The sequence below is a fragment of the Pholis gunnellus genome (assembly GCF_910591455.1).
Source record: "Pholis gunnellus genome assembly, chromosome: 13".
In the NCBI taxonomy this organism is placed as follows: Eukaryota; Metazoa; Chordata; class Actinopteri; order Perciformes; family Pholidae; genus Pholis; species Pholis gunnellus.
In genome coordinates, this window is record NC_136540.1 from 5,990,070 (window position 1) to 6,015,061 (window position 24,992).

General features: G+C 40.0%; 3 protein-coding genes across 3 annotated transcripts; 1 reads left to right on the forward strand and 2 right to left on the reverse strand.

The window, feature by feature from the left end:
• Nucleotides 1–4,946: 4,946 nt before the first annotated feature.
• LOC306704784 (olfactory receptor 52D1-like) lies at nt 4,947–5,915 on the reverse strand (the record flags this gene model as incomplete). The annotated part of the gene is made up of 1 exon (XM_079171302.1): nt 4,947–5,915. One exon carries the CDS (start codon nt 5,913–5,915, stop codon nt 4,947–4,949), a length of 969 nt encoding a protein of 322 aa, XP_079027428.1.
• Nucleotides 5,916–9,444: 3,529 nt separating this feature from the next.
• LOC306704584 (olfactory receptor 52D1-like) lies at nt 9,445–10,413 on the reverse strand (the record flags this gene model as incomplete). The annotated part of the gene is made up of 1 exon (XM_079170993.1): nt 9,445–10,413. The coding sequence occupies one exon, from the start codon at nt 10,411–10,413 to the stop codon at nt 9,445–9,447; it is 969 nt and encodes a 322-aa protein (XP_079027119.1).
• Nucleotides 10,414–18,307: 7,894 nt separating this feature from the next.
• Nucleotides 18,308–24,271, forward strand: rnf167 (ring finger protein 167). The gene is made up of 10 exons (XM_079172210.1): nt 18,308–18,666; nt 20,011–20,141; nt 20,235–20,315; nt 20,410–20,547; nt 20,630–20,717; nt 20,823–20,913; nt 21,041–21,146; nt 21,298–21,391; nt 21,626–21,706; nt 21,986–24,271. Exons 2-10 carry the CDS (start codon nt 20,037–20,039, stop codon nt 22,408–22,410), a joined length of 1,209 nt encoding a protein of 402 aa, XP_079028336.1. The 5' UTR covers nt 18,308–18,666; nt 20,011–20,036; the 3' UTR covers nt 22,411–24,271.
• The last annotated feature ends 721 nt before the right edge of the window (nt 24,272–24,992 follow it).

The following is a 24,992-nucleotide window of genomic DNA, read 5'->3' on the forward strand; positions in this document are numbered from 1 at the left end:
CCTCGCTTCTGTTGATTCGTTTTGAACTTTATGCTGGAGTTGTGTACAGCCGCTCTGTAACGTCTGACGGAGGAATTAAAAGCAAAGCTATTTTGGATGTACACGACATTTTGTTATGCATGTGTGTATGATTTTAAGGGTGTGTTTGTTCTATGAGTGTACAGGGTGTTAAGCATATATACATATTTAATATTACATTACTGCAACAACAGTGACTACACAATGTATTGGGGTACTTATACAAATTGTAAATCAAGTGCTGTGCCTCAGTGATTGTGAATGTACATTGTACTTTTCCAAGAGAGATGAGAGAAGATGTAGAAAGCAAGCTATTCCTCAAAACAGGAGCATAAATAAATGCTTGGCAATAATGAACTAGTATTGTAAATTACAAAGGTATGATCAGAATAGTTGTCTATTTTTGTATGCATGCCGTCTACCTAATTGTTTGTAAAACAGTTTTGTATTTCAAAGTGCGTTCGGTCTGGAGAGTACTGGTGTCGACCCTTTCCTTCACCGCGTTGTGTTTTTGACACTTATTTTACAATTTGCCCCTTAAAATTGCAAGAAGATGATTTTTTTTAAGTGTTAAGAGGAATAACTGTATTTATTAAGTGTTTAATGTACAAGCATGCTTTGTATAACTAAAACACATTACCATGCCATTGGAAATTGACTGACATTGCACAAGTGTGCCAAATTGTAGCTACGTTACTTTTTTATTGAATAAAGTATGGCATGGGCACACTGAAGTAAGACCCGTTGTTAAATGTTTTGTCTCATAATCACATTTTAGATTACTATTTTTAGACAAAAGATGATAATGTGTAAATATAATACACAGGCAATCAGTGTATATGATTGCCTTTGATTCACAAAGATTAACACAGAAGAGGATCAACACAGGAAACAGTGTAAGTATGTGCACAAATATAAATTATGGAATCTCATATTTACAAAAAGTAAACCTGTTTGAGTGAAACGGGAATACATTGTTCCACTTCAACTGGTTTAATATGCAGAGAGGTGACTTTAAAACAGTGGATAACTGCAGTGCTGTAATGTAAGGTTCACTCCAGACACAACAATAATAACTGTACAACTGAATCATGCAAGGTTCACACATATACCTAACACAAAGAGAAGACACATCTTTACCTTGTCATGGCCTGTATGATGGCCTCTGCTTCTAAGACATGTACAGCTGTCTTCAAGGCTGAAACGGCACATGCAGCACAACATTGCCTTTGAATTAGTGCATTTAGATGTTAGAAAGGTTAACTGTGAATTCCTGGATAATAGCCAGTGGTTCTGGTTACCAGGAGTATGTGTGGGAAGATTCAGTGTGAGAGGAAGAGCTGTAAGCTACAGTAACGTTTACGTTTTTATGTTATTACACATGCCTCTGTTGACAAACAATAGTTTGCACAAATCATGATGAGAAATCACATAAAATGTTGTATACATACTGTATGAGTATCCTGATTATTGCAAGGTGTCCTAGAGTGTCTTTTTATTCTTTCTATTGAATCTTTACATTCTCTGCACATTCTCCCATAAATAGACAACAAAGAATACAACACATGGGGCACAGGGAATTAGCTAATACAAACTAAAATTGTGAATTAAAAACTGTGTCCAGCTTTGTTAAACATGTTCAGGCCTGCACACAGCCAACACACTAACACAAGATATTAATATATGAATTATTTCAGTTTTGTCTCAAAGTTTACCCCATTAACACAACCAGCTAGTTACGTCACTTCAAATTTAGGCCCTGGAATGATGCCCTTCAGCCCTCTGACATCGTGTGCTGCAGGAGACTCTGGACGCAGAGAGGTCAAACCCTGATCAGAGATTCTGATCACAGGCCAATAAGCCTTCAGTTTTTTTACTGCACAGAAGGTCATCCAAACAAGCTGAAATCCTCATGTATAGTCAATTTTCAATACATTTTCTCACTCACTGTCACTATTTTCCAGTGGCGGGCCGTCAGGGCCTGCAAAGCCTTCTCTGCTGGCCTAAACAGAATCACAAAGTTATAGCTATTTTATAATTTAATATTTTTTCTTAAATACATTTAATTTTTTCTTATATGTATTGTAATTTATAAAAATATTTTTCCCATTATCTTATTTTCTCATTGCACAGCTACTGTGCTCCTCAGTTGCTCTGCTTCCAGTGCAGCTTGTTTTAAGTAGAGCTTTTATCCAATCAGATTTCACCTCTGTGTCTCAAGTAAGAAGAGAGGCCCCAGTCTGCAGACTCACCCAGTGCTGCCATGTGCAGTTTAAGTTGAATGGGGACGATATTGTTGATTCAACCAATCAGATCTTTAGTTTGAGATTCATGGCCGCACCAGAGCGTTGGCAGGCCTAGTTACATCAGCATTACTGCAGCTTGATGCCTCTCTCCGGCAAGGTGCAGAGTGTGCTGTGATTGGTCAGTGGGCGGGCACGTGACTATGTGCCCGCGAAACATGTTTGCTAGCAGCAGAGCTTTGGTTGTAGCAGACAGAGTTCAAGTGGAAATATTTGAAAGACATTTTACCTAGCTTTGTTTTTTTAATATCAAATGGCGGAAGGAGGAGAAACGGATTTAGTGGCGGAGTTACTGGAAACGCTTTTCTCAAGGACATTTCTGAACAAACTGGACAGTAAGAAACGACCCCACAGCTAGCAGCCCTGACCAGCCAGAAAAAGGATTTGTATGCAGCATCGGAGAAGCATTGCACATGTTATGGCTGGGAATGTGTTTCATTTTAACTGAGCGTCGGTACTTTTGGAGACACTCGAGTGGATCTACAACTCAACCACCACGTTCGCAGGGAATTCAGCTCCACAACCGCGGCCCGCCCTTCACCGGTCCACGGCCGGTCCACGGCCGAAGACGACCACCGGCGGTGGAAGACCGACTACCATCTGCGAAATATAACTGCTCCCCAGTTATAGGCTCGACTGGCGTCGATGAATTGAGAAGGACTTCTTACTGGAACTGTTGTACTGGGATTACACTCTTTGTCAACAAAGAAAGGAGGATAGACTGCATTTGGTAAGTGAACTTCGTTTGTTTACCTCTACTGTTCACTTGTCTATCGTGGCGTTTTTATGAATAATATTTGAATGGTGGGTGCTGCTGATCGTAAGAGGAGCGGCAACCGACGAACGGGGGGGGGGTGCTGCTGCATCAGGCTGACTAATTAGCTCACGGAGTTTTGCAGTAGCTTGCGCGGCTCACTGTGCATATGTGGTGACCCGTGTGTTAGAAAAGAATGGCATGCGATCTACCGGCACTACCTCCGCGATCGCGATCGACGTATTGGGCACCCCTGATTTGGACTGTATTGTCCGGTAATGACGCAGCGTCCCGTCATGCTCGTATTCATGTATCTGCACTCTGGATTTCGTGTTTTGTATGATAGGTGTTGAACTTCATGTAACATTTTTTCATTTCTCAAATGTCGCAGTGTTATGTGAATATGCGGCTTTTACATGAAACAAATAATAACCCGTAGCTGTGACGTCATAATGAGGTTATTAGAAGTGTAGAACAGCACTGAAGGCCCAGGTATAAAATCCACTGCCCGCCACTGCTATTTTCATGCCCCGGTCTAACCCTGACTACAAAAGTAACCATAAAGATGAACAAATATTGAATACTTTGTCTGTATTATTTAGTGCAATCATATAATTTGGGTGTTTTAAAATATTTTGACAGCATACTCTCTCCTTGAATCCAGTTCCAGTGCTATAAATTCTTGGTTGTAGTTTTTATCCACATGTCATATTTGAAATCGATTTATTGAATCTGAGTGACTATCGAATACTAGCTTCGAAATTAATTTGACAATGTGTGTTTTCTCTTTTTCCTCTCTTCCCTCCCTGTCTGAATTTCAATTGCCACTCCACTTGGCTCTGAATTACGTTTGGGATGTGTGCAGTTTATTGTTGCTTCATTCATTATTTTATAATATGAATAATACTAAATGGTTAGGAAATGTATGTTAGCTTTACCTTCAGTTTGTTAGTGTGATATGTTTTCTGAGACAGCTGCAGCTGCTGCAAAGGTTACTGCAGACTGTTTAGACTTGTTCAGTGACAAACATGCAACAACCTTGAAAACTTGGCAGTACCTGATGCCAACAGTGCATGAGAGTGTTAAACCTCCTGGACCATAATGCTTGATGGCAGGCTTTGTCAGACATTGCAATTTAGGCTTTAAGATTAAGATGCAACTATAGGACGGGTAAAGGTCCAATATTACTAAATTATGAATACAGCATAAATAAAAGACATGCCTTGTGCTGAAACTGTTTTTGCAGTTTTAAAGCTTTCAGTGTGACACTAAACCTGCATACAATTGATTTTAGAGGATTAAAACAGTTGTTTGGCAAATTAAGATCTCATTCAACTCGATCAACTGCGGCTAAAGGTCATCTTAAATAACCTTTTCAATGTTGAACAACTGGATGCTCAAACAAAATATAGTTTTGATTATGTCTTTCCTCTTCAAACACACATACATTCTTATGATATTCAGATTTATTTCTGTTGACATTAATGACAAAACAAACTGGTACAGTGCACAATTTAATTAACACACGAATGCAGTGCAACAAATTATAACAAATGTTATGAGAAATGACTCATGAAATTAGGAGGACAAGGGATTCCAACTGTTTGTGTTAGGTCTGCCAGTCTTTAAAACTGTCTGCCTTTTCTTATTAAAGGTCTAAAAAAAGCTTTTGACAATATAATGTTAAACTTACTAGAAGACAAAGTAAGGGGAGGGTCGATAATGTCTGTGCACAATCATGCATTATAAATCCGACAAAGTAATGCAATCCTGTACAATGAAATATTATATACTGTACTTGCCCTCAGTATAGCATCTGAAGCACTAATAATTATAAATGTCACTACAATATGTAATAGGTTAGTCTGTATTTAAGCTACAATCACCGCCTTTGCTAAGTTTGTTGGCAGGATCTTGTATCTAACAAACAGATTCAGTATCTGAACTCTTACTATTTGAGTACCGAGTCCATACAGCACCGGGTTGGCAATAGATGGAATGATGACAAAGTACAGGGACATGAAGATTCGTGTCTCAAAAGAAACACGAGTCATGTCAAATCTAGTTTGGATAATTTCAAATAATGAACCGATAGTGTAGTTTAGCAAAGACAACAAATGTGGGATACATGTTTTAAGAGCATTTCTCTGGGACTCTCTTGATAAATTCATACACACTCGTGAAATTTTCACATAAGAGAAAGCAATCATCACTACCTGAGGCACAATAAACAATGGAAGAATTACAAGTCCCACTCTACTTATGTACAATTGGCTATCATTTGAACATGCATTTTTGACCAGCTCCATGTTCACACAGTATAATTTTGGCATGACTTTTCCACAGAAGCTCAGCTGCAAGGTTAGTGAGTAAAAACATGCAAACACAATGAGTGGGTATAGACCTGCTAATGCAACAAGCATGCCCACCTTGGAATTAGACATGATGCTGTGGTAATGTAGTGGGAAGCAGATGGCAGCATATCTGTCATAACCCATAACAGCTAAAATTAAAAACTCAGCAGCTGCGTATGTGTGTAGGAAATAGACTTGAGCCATACACCACTTCACAATTACTTCATGCGTCTCGGACATGAGCACAACCATAATTGCAGGTAACAACGAAGTACTGCCATATATTTCATTGATGGATAACATACATATGAACACATTCATAGGTTGATGCAACGCTTTGTTTTGGTGTATGACAGTAATGAGCAGTGAATTCAAAATGATAGTAATACAGTAGAGCAGGAGGAACATAGTGAACACCCCATGTTTGTAGTTTTCCATGACAGTGTATGCAGTCATTGTGAATGTTTGAACTGTTGTATTGTCCATGTTTCAATTCTGAAAAGAAAGACATGTTGAAATGTAATACAATTTCACTTGCCAGAAGATAAATGCATTATGACACACATTTTGTGGACAGGAAAAGTATTTTGAACATGGTATTAATGAGTGGTTGGCAGCAAACATCACCTAATTTACACCAAAATTGACAGTTTTTATGAAGCATTTGAGCCTAAAGTCACCAGGCAAGCAAACATTTCTTAACCAATGTAATTAGAAACTATAATATGTCCTTACTTAGTGATTAGTGACTGGTTCAGAGTACAGAAACAAACAGTTAGTCTTCTCTCTCTCTCTCTTGAGTTACCTGCATGACCATCGTCTCTACGCAGCGTGTGCAGCTTCAGGTTTGGTCTGCCTTTATTAGACATTGCTCACAGTAGACCAGTGGCGTGTTATTCATTTGTTACCACAGTTACCAAAGTGCCCGTTGTACAGCAGTCCACCTCGCCTGTGTTTGTGTATGTGTGTAAATCAGCCATTACTTGTGGCCTATAACACTCTTCTGATGCTACCCAGATGTGAAATACCAATTTCCATGTTTAATCCAAGAAAAAACTCACAACTCAACCTTTACCAGACAATCAGAGTGGCATTAAGTTCTGCTAAAGTAGCAGTACCCCAAATTGTCCACAGCCCAAAAGGGGTCCAAAAAGAAAAGAAAAATGAGAACAGCCTGGGGTAGGCCCGGCTTTCCCTTCCTGAGCCGTCAGATGGTTTGCCAGAACCTCCTTGAGGCCAGCCGAAAGTCCTTCTCCATGGCCTCCCCGAACTCCTCCGTTGCCCAAGTTTTAGCATCCGCGACCACCGCAGCTGCTGCCCTTCTGACCTGCCGGTACCTCTTAGCTTCTTAAGGAGACCCCTGAGCCAACCCGGCCCAAAAGGCCTCCTTTAGCTTGACGGCTTCCCTCACCTCCAGTGTCCACCATCGGGTTCTAGGGTTGCCGCCACGACAGGCACCGATGATCTTCCGATCACAACTCCTAGAGGCCGCGTCCACAATAGAGGCTTTGAACATGGTCCACTCGGATTCCATGTCCCCAACCTCGGGATTTGTGAGAAGTTCTTCCGGAGGTGTGAGTTAAAGACCTCCCGAACAGGGTCCTCCGCCAGACGTTCCCAGTTCACCCTCACTACACGCTTGGGCTTGCCACGTCTTTTCAGCCGGCTCACTCACCATCTGATCCAACTCACAACCAGGTGGTGATCAGTTGACAGCTCTGCTCATCTTTTCACCCGAGTGTCCAAGACATACGGCCACAGATCAGATGATATGATTACAAAGTTTTTCATAGATCTCCGGCCTAAGGTGTTCTGGTACCAGGTAAACTTATGAGCCACCTTAGGTTCGAACATGGTGTTTGTTATGGCCAAACCGTGGCTAGCACAGAACTCCATTAGCGAGACACCACTCGGCCTCAGATCGGGAAAGTCGTTCCGCCCAATCACCCCCCCACCAGGTTTCTCCGTCATTGCCCATGTGAGTGTTGAAGTCGAGGTAGACTGTGTCTGAGTGGAGAGCAGGGCCGTTTTTCAATCAGAGAGTTGGCGGTTCAAACCCCGGCTCCGGCACCACTGGTTGTATATCAATGTGACCTTGAACAACACACTTAACCCCAAATTTGCACCTATAGCTGTGCCTATGATAGCATCTGAATTGTAAGTCGCTTTGGATAAAAGCGTCAGCTAAATGACTGTAATATAATGGAGTTCACCAGGAGAAATATGGAATCGACAGGGTCCTTTCCAGGACCCCTACAGGAGTGAGGAGCTGTCCAGGCAGGATCAGGAAGCAGTCTTTGGAGGTCTTTGGAGGCAAAGACCACACGAGTAGACGTCGATGTGATCCAGCACTCAGTCAATTTTCAATACATTTTCTCACTCACTGTCACTAACATGAATACAAAAGTAACCATAAAGATGAACAAATATTGAATACTTTGTCTGTATTATTTAGTGCAATCATATAATTTGGGTGTTTTAAAATATTTTGACAGCATACTCTCTCCTTGAATCCAGTTCCAGTGCTATAAATTCTTGGTTGTAGTTTTTATCCACATGTCATATTTGAAATGGATTTATTGAATCTGAGTGACTATCGAATACTAGCTTCGAAAATAATTTGACAATGTGTGTTTTCTCTTTTTCCTCTCTTCCCTCCCTGTCTGAATTTCAATTGCCACTCCACTTGGCTCTGAATTACGTTTGGGATGTGTGCAGTGTATTGTTGCTTCATTCATTATTTTATAATATGAATAATACTAAATGGTTAGGAAATGTATGTTAGCTTTACCTTCAGTTTGTTAGTGTGATATGTTTTCTGAGACAGCTGCAGCTGCTGCAAAGGTTACTGCAGACTGTTTAGACTTGTTCAGTGACAAACATGCAACAACCTTGAAAACTTGGCAGTACCTGATGCCAACAGTGCATGAGAGTGTTAAACCTCCTGGACCATAATGCTTGATGGCAGGCTTTGTCAGACATTGCAAATTAGGCTTTAAGATGCAACTATAGGACGGGTAAAGGACCAATTTTACTAAATTATGAATACAGCATAAATAAAAGACATGCCTTGTGCTGAAACTGTTTTTGCAGTTTTAAAGCTTTCAGTGTGACACTAAACCTGCATACAATTGATTTTAGAGGATTAAAACAGTTGTTTGGCAAATTAAGATCTCATTCAACTCGATCAACTGCGGCTACAGGTCATTTTAAATAACCTTTTCATTGTTGAACAACTGGATGCTCAAACAAAATATAGTTTTGATTATGTCTTTCCTCTTCAAACACACATCTATTCTTATGATATTCAGATTTATTTCTGTTGACATTAATGATAAAGCAAACTGGTACAGTGCACAATTTTAATTAACACACGAATGCAGTGCAACAAATTATAAGCAAATGTTATGAGAAATGACTCATGAAATTTGGAGGACAAAGGATTCCAATTGTTTGTGTTAGGTCTGCCAGTCTTTAAAACGGTCTGCCTTTTCTTATTAAAGGTCTAAAAAAAGCTTTTGACAATATAATGTTAAACTTAGTACAAGACAAAGTAAGGGGAGGGTCGATAATGTCTGTGCACAATCATGCATTATAAATGCGACAAAGTAATGCAATCCTGTACAATGAAATATTATATACTGTACACATATTTCATTTATTTCTGACACAGAAGTGTTTACTACCATAAATATCAGTTAACACAATAGTATATCATATATTCAAGTGCTTACAAATGTGGCTTTTTATCACTTCCAAATCTGAACCACGGCTTTGAGTCACAAGATGTTTAATTTAGTTTATCTTTAGCATCATAAAAATAAAGGTAAAGACTCCAAGGCAAGAAAAAGGTTGAGGGAACCCAGAAGGCCATGGGAGAGGAACCACTTCATGAAAAACATGACTAAGAAATGTTGTAACACATTTTAATATGAAAGAGTTTTGCCCTCAGTATAGCGTCTGAAGCACGAATAATTATAAATGTCACTACAATATGTAATAGGTTAGTCTGTATTTAAGCTACAATCACCGCCTTTGCTAAGTTTGTTGGCAGGATCTTGTATCTAACAAACAGATTCAGTATCTGAACTCTTACTATTTGAGTACCGAGTCCATACAGCACCGGGTTGGCAATAGATGGAATGATGACAAAGTACAGGGACATGAAGATTCGTGTCTCAAAAGAAACACGAATCATGTCAAATCTAGTTTGCATCATTTCAAATAATAAACCGATGGTGTAGATTAGCAAAGACAACAAATGTGGGATACATGTTTTAAGAGCATTTCTCTGGGACTCTCTTGATAAATTCATACACACTCGTGAAATTTTCACATAAGAGAAAGCAATCATCACTACCTGAGGCACAATAAACAACGGAAGAATTACAAGTCCCACTCTACTTATGTACAATTGGCTATCATTTGAACATGCATTTTTGACCAGCTCCATGTTCACACAGTATAATTTTGACATGACTTTTCCACAGAAGCTCAGCTGCAAGGTTAGTGAGTAAAAACATGCAAACGCAATGAGTGGGTATAGGCCTGCTAATGCAACAAGCATGCCTACCTTGGAATTAGACATGATGCTGTGGTAATGTAGTGGGAAACATATGGCAGCATATCTGTCATAACCCATAACAGCAAAAATTAAAAACTCAGCAGCTGCGTATGTGTGTAGGAAATAGACTTGAGCCATACACCACTTCACAATTACTTCATGCGTCTCGGACATGAGCACAACCATAATTGCAGGTAACAACGAAGTACTGCCATATATTTCATTGATGGATAACATACATATGAACACATTCATAGGTTGATGCAACGCTTTGTTTTGGTGTATGACAGTAATGAGCAGTGAATTCAAAATGATAGTAATACAGTAGAGCAGGAGGAACATAGTGAACAGCCCATGTTTGTAGTTTTCCATGACAGTGTATGCAGTCATTGTGAATGTTAGAACTGTTGTATTGTCCATGTTTCAATTCTGAAAAGAAAGACATGTTGAAATGTAATACAATTTCACTTGCCAGAAGATGATGCATTATGACACACATTTTGTGAACAGGAAAAGTACTTTGAACATGGTATTAATGAGTGGTTGGCAGCAAACATCACCTAATTTACACCAAAATTGACAGTTTTTATGAAGCATTTGAGCCTAAAGTCACCAGGCAAGCAAACATTTATTAACCAATGTAATTAGAAACTATAATATGTCCTTACTTAGTGATTAGTGACTGGTTCAGAGTACAGAAACAAACAGTTAGTCTTCTCTCTCTCTCTCTCTTGAGTTACCTGCATGACCATCGTCTCTACGCAGCGTGTGCAGCTTCAGGTTTGGTCTGCCTTTATTAGACATTGCTCACAGTAGACCAGTGGCGTGTTATTCATTTGTTACCACAGTTACCAAAGTGCCCGTTGCAGCAGTCCACCTCCCCTGTGTTTGTGTATGTGTGTAAACCAGCCATTACTTGTGGCCTGTAACACTTTTCTGATGCTACCCAGATGTGAAATACCAATTTCCATGTTTAATCCAAGAAAAAAACTCACAACTCAACCTTTACCAGACAATCAGAGAGTGGCATCAAGTTCTGCTAAAGTAACAGTACCCCAAATTGTCTACAGACCAAAAGGGGTCCAAAAAGAAAAGAAAAACTAGAGGCAAACATTAGGGCACAGCATGGCCTCAAAGATGGCTGCCGCTGCAGTCATACTCCAAGTGAGAAGGCTGTGCTTTCTGCAAAACATGTGAAAGCACACACTAGACACAACCAATGCTGGTATTTTACCAATCACCTGTGAGAGGGAAATTAGAAAGCTTCGAGTTGCATCGGAGGTTAACCGGGACAAAAAATAGTTCAGTTAAAGAGTACAGCTGCCATCCCAACAAATGCAGCACTGATGGCAATAAACCTGAATTCCTCCACTGATGCCATTAAGGAAGAGCTTCACCAGAACTAATATCTGGCCTTTCCATCCATTCAGGCAAGACAAGGCCTCCCAAAACTAGAGGACTGAGCCAGGCAGTTGTGAGACTTTGCACTACAAAGCATTTCACAATGTGTTTAGTTACAAAAATGACTGCTAGACATTCATGCCTGACTCTGTAGCAGAAAAGGAAAGTGTGGTGTCAAAGTGATATGTTTATTTATGTGTAACAGCTCTTTGCAGTCTTGAATATCAGCATCTTGTGTTGAAAATGTCATATTTTGTTGTCGTACTTTTGTTTTACTGTGTTCCAAATGTTAAAATTTCCCTAAAATTCGAAGCTTTTCTGTTTGACCTCTACCAATCAGATAAATCACTATATAATCTACCGCTAATTCAAATACCACAAATGCCTTAAGAATGTATTTTTTCAGCAGCGATGATGTAAGCCATAAGTGCATAGACACACTCATTAGAGGTTATTTGTCCAAAGCAATTAGACAACATTGTTTTGCCACATGTCAGGTGGGACCTCTTTGGACAGCACCTTGAGAATAGAGACGAGGGATGAGAGGAAAAACACTGATGACTTCCCTTCGGAGAACACTGATGCAACACTGATGAAACTGTCCGAGGGGCCGTGACCTTGGAGCTAAGGCAAATCGCACCGATAATTTGTTCAGACATTTATTTCTGTGTATCTTTTGAAATCCCGATCAGACTTACACCTGAAGTTTTGTGGTGACAAATTTATTTTATTTACGTTTACTGGTGGCTGTGGCTCAGGAGGAAGAGCGGGTTGACAATTTATTGGAAGATCGGCGGTTGGATCCCCAGTTCCTCCAGACGCATGAAAAAGTGTCCTTGGGCAAGATACTGTACCCAACACTGAACCCCAAATTGCTCCCGGAGCATGTGTGTGTATGTGTGAATGCGTATTTGTTTACACCCTGTTGAGCATGTGGCACCTTGTATGGCTGCCTTAGATGGTAGCCAAACCTTGTAGACTAGTATTTTATGTGTGATATACAACTCCATTCAGATGCAGCTCCTCTACTTCACTGGTGACCCTAAACAGAAACAATATTAGTGGAAGCAGTGGTATTCTGGATTTGGTTTGATAATTCGTGGCAGTCTGAGGTGTCAGCGATTCCTAGTGGTTTTGTTGCGTTCGATTTGTTTCTAACCAAAAGTACTGTGTCTCAACACTGAGGCAGTGACTGCTGCTCAAAATCAGACTTCATCATAACTTGATTAACTAAATGCGGCACTATTTTAATGGTCAATTTGCGACCCTCAAAGGAGGCCTCAAAGTAACCATTGGCTAAATTAAAGGCCACAGTCCTCAAGTTGGCGAACTCGAGCGGCCAATCTTGATGTCAGCACGTTGAGTTATTGGGGGACAACTGTTTGACATAGTCAGAGCAATTAGTTAGTGGGCTCAGCCTTGCATGCACACCCTGCTAGTACCATGAATAATCCACTGACAAGGGAGGTGGTGGCCTGTGTTATGGGGGCCTTGCAGGGTTGAACATCCAGGGCGTTGGCGATGGTGAGGAAGTTGCGCATCATATACTGTAAGTGTCGTTAGTTGCTGTCTCCAAAGGAATGGCGCATCTTAACTGAACCCAAGTAGCTTTGGCTTTCTCCAGCGCCCTTGCTTCTTGAGCCCTGTTATAGGTCTCCGATGGTGCAGTTCTCATCGCTTTTATTTATTGCAGTGAATTTGTGTTAACATGTACACACAGACAGAAACTGAGCATATTTGATGATGATGATTCTTTCTGGGAAGGTTTCACATGCTGAACCTGAAATGTAGATGCTAATGCTGTTTACAAAATGCTCTCCTCTACACATGCGCTCTCCTCCACAAAAACAGATTGTACTTCGCTGAAGTTGTAAGTGGAGCCTATGTCCTAAATCTCAAAAAGCAATGAGGGTTAAATATGTGCATGGGTTTTAAATCAGATGGAAAACAAGCAGCTTCTTGGGAATGTTTGTCTCTTGTCTCATGACAAACATGTGGTCACGAGTTTGGCACAGTGCTGCAAGTTTCTTAAATGTGATTAAGAAACGCATGCTCTCTTTAGGATTCTTGTAACTCTGTAATATAAAAACCAAGTGACCAGTATGCTGCTTCAAATTATCTTTCACTCCACCCCACTGACCAAAATACAAGCGGACCTGGGCCTAATCCTCATTTTGGAGCAACAGTATCAGACCCAAGGATGTCTTGTTATCGCATGGTTGTTTTGGCGCTCTTGGTTGTGTTGCTGCTTAACGGTAAGTCTCAATGAAACATCTTTGCACGTTTTTTTGTCGCACTAATCTGCCCGTTTATGCTTCCAGAGATTATTCATCATTTTACTGCAAAATGATTTGATATTAAACATAGCTTCGATGTTTCTCATCATTACAGTTGTGGAGAATGAGGCTGCATCCTTTCCTTGGTCTTGCCCCAGTCTAAGTGGAGTGTGTAGAAAGGTTTGCCTCCCTACAGAACTGTTCTTTGGACCTCTGGGCTGCGGAAAAGGCTTCTTGTAAGTTTTGATGTTCAGGTGCAAAATGTTAATATATATATTTGCTGATGCTGATTGTAAGACGTTGTTACTTGTTTATTCCCAGGTGCTGTGTGTCTCATTTTCTATGAGAGCCGAATGCCTTGAGATAGGAATGAATGCCTGGTCCCTCTTTGCAGTCCTGAAAAATGTCATTCAGCTACTCTGGCAGACTTGTAAAGCATCAAGATGAGACTGACAGACGACGCTGTTGTAAATGATCATATTTAGATTTGAACGCTGATGTAACAGGGTGGACTTTGGAATATTAAATTAACTGCTTGTAGTTTTTTTGTCGCTTTTAATGCAGTTGAAATGGCTGAGGTGGAGTAAAAAATTACATTCAATTTCCTTGCTTGTTTTGTATTTTTTACATGTAACTTTGGTTTACTTGTCTGAATAATAGAAAACAAATGTGATGCATGTTTTTTTGGAAGAAGAGCTCAAGGATGCACAAGAGACAATAAGAGACGAGTTAGAGCTGCATTCTTTACAGGCCAATGGCTCAGAGTGCATTGCAATCCCTGCTGTGCAAAAGGACCAGTGGTTGATCTTTATCATTCACCATCAGTTCATGATCTTAGATGTAAACCAACAATATAACTCTGACTTCAGTCAAGTTCACTCGCTACTCTAATTGCATTTGCAAAATAGTCCATAAGAGGTTTTGATGAAAGCAACCATAACCATCCATGTTCGTTGAGTTGTATTGCTAAAGATGGCTGCAGCTGAAGGCTAGAAAAGGATTGCAGAAAAGCCCTAAAAGGAGGAAGAAAAATAATTGTGTGTGAGTTTTATAAGTCCACATGACATTTCTATTTGCATTCAACAAGAATGTATTTTTACATAATTCCATTGCATAAATGCATATTTATTCTTGCATCATTTAGTGACATGATTATGAAAGGGTGCAGTGGGATCCTATGGGTCATGGTCTGTACTAACTAGCTCTGGGAGCTGACTCACTTTCTTAGTGTGGATGTAGCCTCAGGGGAGGTTTATAACGATGTGTCATTGCTTATGAACTATCTGCATCCATACATTCATTTAGTTGATTCATAGTGTTCAGCATTCCTGTAATAACACAGATGTTTTGCCAACTGTTCTTTTCCTATCATTCCTGCTTAAAATACAATTATAATCTCCCCCAACAGCTAATGGGGCCCTATTTAGCATGTGGAACTGCAGGTCATGACATTTTTATTGTTAGAGCCATCAAAGGTTAAAATCTTTTCCCATAAATATAATTTGCCTTCGCCATGACTGGACGGTTTTTGATCCACTCCATATCGATGTTTTGTGGCCATAACTCCTCCCACTCTCTGTAGTAATTTAAAAAAAGAGGCCACACTCTTGTATTTAGGGCACATCTGACTTAAATGAGTTGAGAAAGGATAGAATAGTCGAGGCTCTAACTGTCTAACTTGCCCTACAGCAATGATGGCTGCATCAAATCCATCACTTTACTGTACAGCTGCTTTACATACAATCAGACATCTGCAATTGAATTTGATTGATAATTGAACTTTTTTGATTGAAAAATATAAACTTTATTGAACAAAAGTGCAAAACAAAGCACAGGACAAGGATACAATTCCCGTTACAAGAATAGAATGTGGCCGGATGCACGATGCGAACAAACAAGAGTGCTTACAAAGGTAATACTGCCTTGTTTGCAAACACATTCTCACTCCCAACACGTCAGATACTGATGCTTGGTCACTGGCCCTAAGCTTCAAACTGTGAAGCTTACCCCTCTAGCGTCAGCTTTGGACATGTCAGGGACCGCGTGCAACAGTTTTCACTCGTTACATGCATTGTGTCTTTAAAAAATAAATTTCCGTATTTACGGGAAGTTATATTCAGGCAACAAAAGCACTTAGTTAGGTTTGGAAAAGAGCGTCATTGAACTTGAATAACTTACAACTCGGGTGACCACTCATTTATGTGGCAATATGTCACTTTTACTTTTACTTTTGCTCAGGACACAAACTGTTGTCTCTTGGACGGAAGCCCTGTGTTTGTGTTTGACCCATTCACCTCCCCTCACAACCACTCTGTGTGGACTAACTTTCTTTTTATACTACGTCAGTTGTTCTGAGCGTCTGTATTTGATGAGTTGGGAGTGAGACCAGGTTGTGCATGCAGTGATCATGGACACGACTGGACAGAGATTCACACCGTTTATCCTGCTCCAGTGTCAGCCTTGTGATATCCGAGGATCTGTCAGAAACAATCAATGCTCCTAAAACATGATTCGTGTTTTGCTTTGATTTATTGTTTACCCTGATGCAAGTCTTTTAATGTTTTGAGAGCTTCTTTCAGACTAATGCAATCTGTTGCGTGCATTCTGAATACTAGTTTACACAAATCTAATATCATCTGAATCGAAAATGTGAAAAGAAACTTTGAATCATAAAATAACAACACACTGAGCTGTAGCAAACTCTAGTGGAGAACAGAGTGAACTGCTCTCAGCAGCCAGTAGTCAGTAGGGTAAGAAATCTGTACTGTAATTGTTTGTTCTGTATGTAGAACACGTCACACATCCAGCTTTGTTTATTGTATGGGATGTATACAGTACTTGGGGGGAAATGTTTTGGTTCATATTCCAGTATCTTTGTATTTCTATATTTAAATATAAAAACAGATTACAAAAATATTTTACAACAGAACACTGCATATATGTAGTAAGTGTAACTCTTTAATGTACAAAAGTCCCTGATAAGGCAATTATACTAGTGTTTTACATACAATATACATATTTTTCGTCTTATGTGAGTGCGTGTTTTTGGATTTGTGTGTAGAGTTCTGAGAATGTGAGGGTGTACACAATTGAGAAAAACTGTAAAAGACAGAAAAAAACATTACTTTTTAAGGGTTTAAAAAACAAGACCTAAGAGACAACCAAACAAAGCTGTAGGAGCCAAGGATAGCCTGTGTCATTTTGTACACCTTTTTTGGTCACTTATGGTAATTGAGTCACGTGGTGCAATGAGGATATCAATGCGGATATCAGCTGTTCAGTAGTTTAGTTTTGTGAATGGAAGGTGAGAGAGGGAGCCCTCAGAGGGATGTTTCATTAAGGTTGTTTCATGAAGATACTCAGAACTGATCAGAGCTTGAATTCATCAAAACGTCTGAAAGGAGGAAATCAATGCCAACTGGACAAAAGTTGTGGGAGTGACACTTCTTTTAGGATGGAGAGTAAAAAAAGTTGATCAACTTTCTGAAGTGACTCATACCTCAGCTGAAGTTACTCAGAGCTGCTCAGAAGTTTGAACCTGTCAGCTGCTGCTGATGCATATTTTGACCTTTTATTGTACACTTTTTTTTTCTTTAAAAGAAGACAACTGTCCTCATAAGTTCATATAAGGGATTGTTACCCCTTAAAAACCTTAAACTATAATCCATTAAAATTGGTCAAATAAATGTATGACAATATATCAAATGATATTGTTTAGTTATCTCTTAAGGTTTTTAAAAAAACCTAACCAATAAATGTTGTTTTTTCTGTCTCTTAACATGAGCCAATCCTATGTTTCCTATTAAGGGTTTTTAATGGATTATCTGCATTGTTTAAGGAGTAGCAGAAGGAAAAGACAAACTGTGCAGGATGGTGTCAAACCCAAAACCTTCAGACTTTGAATCAGTCCGTCTACCTGCTGAGCTATGAAGTGACTCACTGAGAAGAATTTGACTTTGATAGTTTGTCAAGATGAACATGTTTGAGTGTGAACATGTTTCAGTGTTTGTTTCTCTGCAGGATGATGAAGGTGCATTTTCTTCAGTGGTTAAGGAAACAACATCAGGAAGAGGGTTCTAAACCTGCCTGAGACACAGTAGCATCTATGATGAATGTGTGTGTCATTAAATTTGTCTGTTCCAAAATCGACAACTAAAAGTTTCAAAAGCCGAGAATAGAAACACTGTTTGTCGCGACTTTGCATCAATTTAAACTTGCAAATTTCATCGAGGAGGAGCATGTAAATCTAGATGGTCAATACAGCCTAATTGACAGGCATTATTCATTTTTTTTCTATAGTTACTTAAAGTTTATTTCACTGTCCCCACAGGAATTCTATCAGGGGCCCAATCTTTTGCAACTGCCTGAGTAACAGGAAATGCCCTCATGTCACCTGTCGCTGCTGGTGTATAGACAGGAGCCTGAATGATTGGAATCTGTTTATTTGAATTGTAAATTCAAATTGTAAATTTGAATTGTGTTTGCACTGTGCATGGCTTACTTCGGAGAACATGAAGCCTCGCGGGCACTCAGTTCGTTGCTGTTCATTCTTGTGGCCGCTGGTGGCGCTGTGGGCCACTATGCTGGCGAGTCAATCTGCCAGCAGAACACGAAGAAGAGCCTGGGAACAAGAAGCAATAACAAACAAACCTAACCGCAGGCTAACGCATCTGATCACACAGGCAAAGTGTCTCCTTTGCGGTAAACACGCATATTGTTGGTTCATATACTACCAACTGTGTATGTTACAAAGAATACGTAACTGCTCTTTGCTCGTAGGCCTACTAGCCAAACGTCAGCTAGCGGTAATCCTTCCTGTCTTCGTCGTTCTTGAGTGGGATGATAGGGGCATCGAGAAAGTAGCTCGATGCTTTAAGTAATAACACATTAAACGTTGATCGGTTTTCCACCGTGGCATGTGAGAAACGCAGGTGAGACGACTGGGTTTAACGCTACATCGCAATCTTCACGGTGCCGACATTGGCAAGAGACCAAGGTATGTCGCTAACTAAAGTTACACACAATAACACCAGCCCGATAACTTTTGTTATGCTCTATTGTTCTTTTGTATTTTGCGTGGGGCGTTGACAATAATCTAGTGTACAACGCTAATTTACCGGAATGTTAATGACAGCCCAGCGCTTCAGGCTAGCTCCTTTTAACGTAACTATTTATAGCTTAATCGCCTGCCAGGAGTAGCAGTAACGTTAGCTCAGTGATGTTTCTCAGGACGTGTGAAGAAAACATTAGCTCGCTAATGCTACATAACTAGCAATGCAAGAAAAGCAACCGCAGCAGATTATTCCTCCACTAACGTCCCGTAGGCAGTTGCAACAACATGTGGTGTTGCGTTGATTAAACATACGAACAGTAGATTTCCGCGTGTTTTTATGTTAGTAACGTTACAAACAGGAGGCAGGACTTTGGGTTGATTGCTATCTAGTGCCACGAAGTAGCTCCATACGGGACAGGCCCTAGAGCACGTGAACATGTCTATAATCTCTGTGTTAACATCCTTACTACCAGGATTGCTCTTACTTTACCTGCTAAAAGTAGCAGTGATAACAAGATCGGGGGTCAAATAGTTTATTGCACTCTATTGTGTTGATCATCCTTTGTAGTTTTTTCCAGATCTAATTGCAAAAGGAAACAAAGAGGTTCTCTCTTTAGTTTTTTGAGCAATCGGCTTTGTTGACAATCTGTATCTGTTTCTCTGACACGTTGATGCGTTATTGAGCAGAATCGTTTCTTAAGTGTTATTGATTCCAATAACCCAAAATGAGTTTGCCTCGAGTTGTAAACAAAATAATCAACAGGTTAACAACAAGGATCCAGACACGTTGGTTGGTTCAAGACTTCATTTTAAGAGTAAATCATCTCAGTTTAGCACAAATGTTTAAACTTTTCCACGTGACCACAACCACTCGAGTGATTTGTTAGGCCAACTGCAGATAAGAAAATGAAAGGTATTGTTTTGCAGATGATTGATCAAAACCTGTGCAGACTACAGTTAAAAGTCATAACAATGCACCAGTCCTGAGAGGACATTAGTATTCTCACAAAGTAACAGAATTGCATTCACTTTTAAAAGTACGTGGCTTAGGTTTGCTCTGCTGCTCCATGACAATAGATCGGGGAGCCAGTTTACGGTTCCCTTTTTAACATAACCATTGGCCTGTTTCCAAAGGTTTACCACCTGGATTGTCTATTTGCATTAGCATGTTAATGCCGGGCTGTAACCAAACTGCTAGGTCAGCTTCAACCTGAAGCATTCCCCCACTGGTTGTGACGGATTACTCACTCCAGATTGCGATGTGTTACTGTTCTATCTTTGTCACAGTTTAGTGCAACTGTAAGCGACCGAGGATGGCTCACCATGGTGTGTGGTGCGCAGGCGCTCGACTGAGTGTCCTTGTCGTGGTTTTCTGCAGCGTACTGGTTCCCACGCCCACACAGGCCTATATCTATGCTGTAAGTAATCTTCAAGCTTTGACTATAAATATGATTCCTTAGATTCTCCTGGAGTTTATGCGAGTTCTTATGTATTTTTTTTTTTTCTTGCAGCATTATAGCAATATGACCTCCATGCTGTTTGAGGACCTGCCTGCCTTTTTTGGTTCCCCTCTTCCTAAGGATGGACTAATGGTGAGAGCAGAGTATTGGAGAAAGGGTGCATACATGAAAACACGGGTCATAGTCCTTAAAATGACTTTTTTTTGTGTGTGTGTGTGTTTAAAAGGGCGTTTTGATGGTGTCCCGTCCACTTAATGGCTGTACAGCAATAGACCCTCCTCCTCCACTGCCACCGTCCTTTGACGCCAACACCACCAAATTCATCGCTCTCATCAGACGCTACGACTGCAATTTTGACATAAAGGTCAGTAACGTTTGAGTGACATTTGAAGATGTTTTAGTGTCCGTGAAGCGAGCTGCTCTAAAGTGAGGAACTTGTTTTTCAGATCTTGCACGCACAGCGAGCTGGATACAATGCTGTGATCGTTCACAACATGTACTCGGACAAGCTGCTCAATATGAACTACAGCAATGGTACGTCTCTTTTTATAAATTGCACATATTTAAAAAAATCTTGCATAATCACACCACATCTTACTGAAATGGCAAAATGTACAATATTTTTTCTTTATTTTCCAGACACTATTGCAGAGGAGATTGACATCCCGTCTGTATTCACCAGCTACTATGCCTCCCAAATTCTCAGGAATTTCATAATTCCGGAACAAGGGTAAGTAAAACCATTCCAACGTTTTTTTTCTTATTATTTATTTGTTTTTTATTTAGCATTAAATGTTTAGGACCAATGCATGATGTAGTGCCCTTTTTGGTGCTTATGGTAATGTTGGTTTCTGCAGGGCCTATGTGATCCTCAAGCCGGAGTTTGCTTTTCCTCTCTCGTACTACCTAATTCCCTTCACTGGAGTCGTTGGCATGATCATTATTGTGATGTGTGTCGTCTTGGTAAGTATGCATATGATGTGACAGCTTCTTACTTACTTACTATGACCAGTGGCGTCTTACAGGAACTCAAAAAAACCAAACCCATCCGTGCACGTTGAGTATCAGTGTAATTCTCACATCATCAGCAACACTGTCTTTTTGTTTTGTTCAGATTATACGATGTGTGCAGTACAGAAAAAGGATGAGAAAAAATCGTTTGTCCAAGGAACAACTGAAGCGGATTCCAACCCACAGGTTCTGCAAAGGTAACAAGATTGCAACGTTTTACTACATTGCTTTTAGGAACATTAAGGCCCGACTGCTATGATCAACGTTTTGTTTGGGAATTTAAAGTCTATGAAGTGTTTCTGTGATCTGTGGAGCTTTTTACTTGCAGAACAGGTTCTTGTGCCAAAATGTCACGCAAGAATCGAAATAGATAATGTGTCCCTTAAATTTGGATTATTAAAGTTGTTGACAACGTTTCTCCTCTATTGTAGGGGATGACTATGACGTGTGTGCAATCTGTCTGGATGATTATGAAGAAGGAGACAAGCTGCGAGTTTTACCTTGTTCACATGGTAAATATTTGATGTGGTCTTATCAAGTTATTGTGTATGTTACAGTGCAGTGTGTACATCTGCCACACTTGTAGCTGTAAGCTTTTGTACTATTTGAACACAATGTTCATGAATGTGCCCTTTCTTGCTCGTCAACATTTGTTCCCCGAGCTAGTTTAGCTTCAAAAGTACAATATTGTACTCCCAAGTGATCAAAATGTTCATAAATCATACAAATTACCAATGTTCCTACTGCACTGCAGACCTTGTTGCTCACTGCCACTCTTTCTGCTTTGTCAGCCTACCACTGCAAGTGTGTGGACCCGTGGCTCACGCAGACCAAGAAGACCTGTCCCGTGTGCAAACAGCGCGTCACTCGGAACCCCACGGAGCACTCCGAGTCCGAGTCTGAGGGGGAAGCCGGAGGACGCGGGGAGGAAGAAGGACGGGAGGGCGGAGCAGACACGGAGCGCACTCCTCTGCTTCGACCCTCCAACCCAGGGTCTCCCTCGGGGACCCCGGGGGCCTATTCAGCCACCACTACTGCCCAGTGCCTCGCCTCCCCCGTACTCTGCGACTCACCCATCCTGGGTTATGAAGGCTACCACTCCGCCCCGGATGACACGGACTCAGAAAGTGATGACGCTGCTTTGGCCGAGTACAGGCTTCACACCGATGACGACGACACCGCTCAGCTCATTGGTAGGGATGGAGTGGAGGTCTGATGGCTGGAACATGGCTGCAATGAGATTACTTAGTGTTACCTGAAGGGGGTCTTTGTGTCATCAGGCGTGCTATCACACTGTGCTTTTAAATAGTTTGCAGATTTGTGGTTAGCTAGACATTTATTGTAACAGAATATTTTACCCAGAAACCAGAGGAGGTCTGTTTGTTAGTGTCAAAGCACATGAAGCCCTTTCATTGGTGAGTTTTACCAAAACCCTCATCTATACACACACACACTCTCACTCCTGGACTCCTTTATCTGACTGAAGACCGTCTTTTTTTTTTTTTTTTTTAATGCATGTTTTAATCCGTAACTTTTTGCTTTGTAAATTCTTATTGATAACTATGTGTCATCAGTTTAAGGAAAGTATGTTTAGCTTTTTCCAGTTTGTCAAGTTGAACAAACTCAGGTTTTTAGTAACAAATTTGAAGGTCAGTCCATAAAATGTAAATTCATAACAAAATGATAATTAACGGGGTTTGGTCTTTTAAATTGTTTTAGCTATTTGAACCAGTAAGCTTTAGCTTGATTCATAGTTAATGTCTGTTTTTCCATTTTTATATAGACAGAATCATAACCGTTTGAGTCGTGGGACCCTGCACGTGTTTTTAGGAAAAATGAGCATTGCCTTACATTGGCCTTCTTGTACATGTGTATCTTGAATGTTTGGAAGTTGAAGGGAAAGATTTCACACTCCTTTTTGTTTTCCTCTCGTCTTGCTAGAATTTAATGCTGCTGGTTAGAAAGCTTTGATTTTGTTCCCTTGTCAGTAAATGTGTTCCACTTTTCTTTTTGTAGCGACGAGCAGGACAGAGACGGCCCGTGTTTCCAGATGTTTCGTGCTCGTAGTAATACAGATAGCCAGCTCAGGCATGTTTGATTTGCACCTCAATATTTAGACACGCTCAGCAGCTGTCAAACAAGATATGTTTTGTTTCTCTATTTCAAATGACCTGGATGGAGTTCACACTGTTGAATCATATAAAGAGCAGTTGGAAACCTTTTAAAAAAAAAAAACGTTCAAGCCAAACTGTTTCGCTGCTCCAAATAAATGTTGATACCTTGATCTCACGTCGTAAATATACCGGGAGTTTTGTTTTCACTGTTGATTACCGTACAGGGTGTGGACATTTTGAAGCACAGTACAAACTAACCCACACTACCGATACCGATGTGATCAGTGTTTCCTCTGTGTTCATGTTTCTTTGCTCCACCGCAGTCAGAGAAAAAATGAAATCGGCAATTTTAATTTAGGGTAACCGTCCACTATGATAAGAAATTGATGTTTTTAAGAATTGTTTTATCAATTAGAAAATGTATAACCTCAACTTGATCTATTCCACATCGGACCAAACCTATCCGTCCAAACACCTCGACTGCATATGATAACGGAGGAAACGCTGCACGTGATGCAACCTTCTGGTGATTGTGTCAATAAGCTGCATTTAGTGTTCGAGGGGAATCAGTAGGACTCTGAAGTCATAACATTCCATCTTTATATTGTTCTGAGGATTGATTAAAAGACTAAACACTGTCAACATTTGATTGGGACTTGTTAGCGATACTCTGTCCTTAAAATAGAACAGTCTATTTCCCTCTTTAGTATTTGTAGTGTGTGTTTCCTTTCTCTTTTTTTTGCTTTATGTCTCAATTTTAGAGACAACTGAAACAAATGGAAAAAATTCAATCCCCAAACTAATTATTCTATTCTTCTTCTAGAATGGGCCTAGTGTATCACACATAAATAAAAAGTGTACAGTCGAGTATGATTTTCATGTATAAAGCAGGTTGGAGAATCGGATGTCTGTGAAACTGCATCTAATGTGTGATTTTTGAAAGATTAAATGATATTGAAACGGGACTGTGTTGACACTTTTTTCTTTAGATGAGGCAAATAAAAAGTAAGTAACACTTTCCTTATAGTGGCCTATATGATCATTTAGGTTTATTATAAAGCACATTTTACTGCACGCACATCTTATACCTTTCTTAAATATTTATAAATAGATATAATAGCTGAAATGAATAAAGTATAATTCCAATACATACTGTTCTGATTATAGAGTGAAATACTCTCCATTAAGATTAATAAAGATTTACGGCTTTAGATGTAGTTTCAATATCTTCTTCACCTTCTGACGCCAGTGTGCTGAGCCGTAAGTTGCAGGAGGTTTCATTAGTAATAATCAAAAGACTAAGCTTTTGTAAAAGCATGACTCGCCTCAGAAAATGTTCTGGTAATTGCAGGTCTTTGATTGTACTGGCATGTGTCTAATTAGCATTGAGCACGGACACCCTGCTGGTTTTAAGAGTCTTTCAGGTTCTTTTACTCTGATCAGTGAATACAGTTAACCCTATTGCTATGATCTTAAATATGTCTTTGTTATTTCTAAATGAACCAATATGTTAGTGCAATGGGTGGTGAGTCATAGGCCACATGTCTGCTTTGGGTTAATCAAATACATTTAAATGTCATTTTCACAATGGCAGCATTAATTCAAGTTTACTTTGAAATCTCCACATTATTTCTCATTTTCACAAGTTTTCTGTTTAAAGTCAGAATGTCTTAAATCAATAGAA

What these genes read in the sequence shown, in the direction of transcription:
- rnf167 (XM_079172210.1), top strand. Translation starts at nt 20,037, where the DNA reads ATGGCTCACCATGGTGTGTGGTGCGCAGGCGCTCGACTGAGTGTCCTT. An exon ending in TTCCTAAGGATGGACTAATG is followed by an intron (nt 20,316 to 20,409) that starts GTGAGAGCAGAG and finishes TGTGTTTAAAAG; the next exon opens with GGCGTTTTGATGGTGTCCCG. An exon ending in ACTGCAATTTTGACATAAAG is followed by an intron (nt 20,548 to 20,629) that starts GTCAGTAACGTT and finishes CTTGTTTTTCAG; the next exon opens with ATCTTGCACGCACAGCGAGC.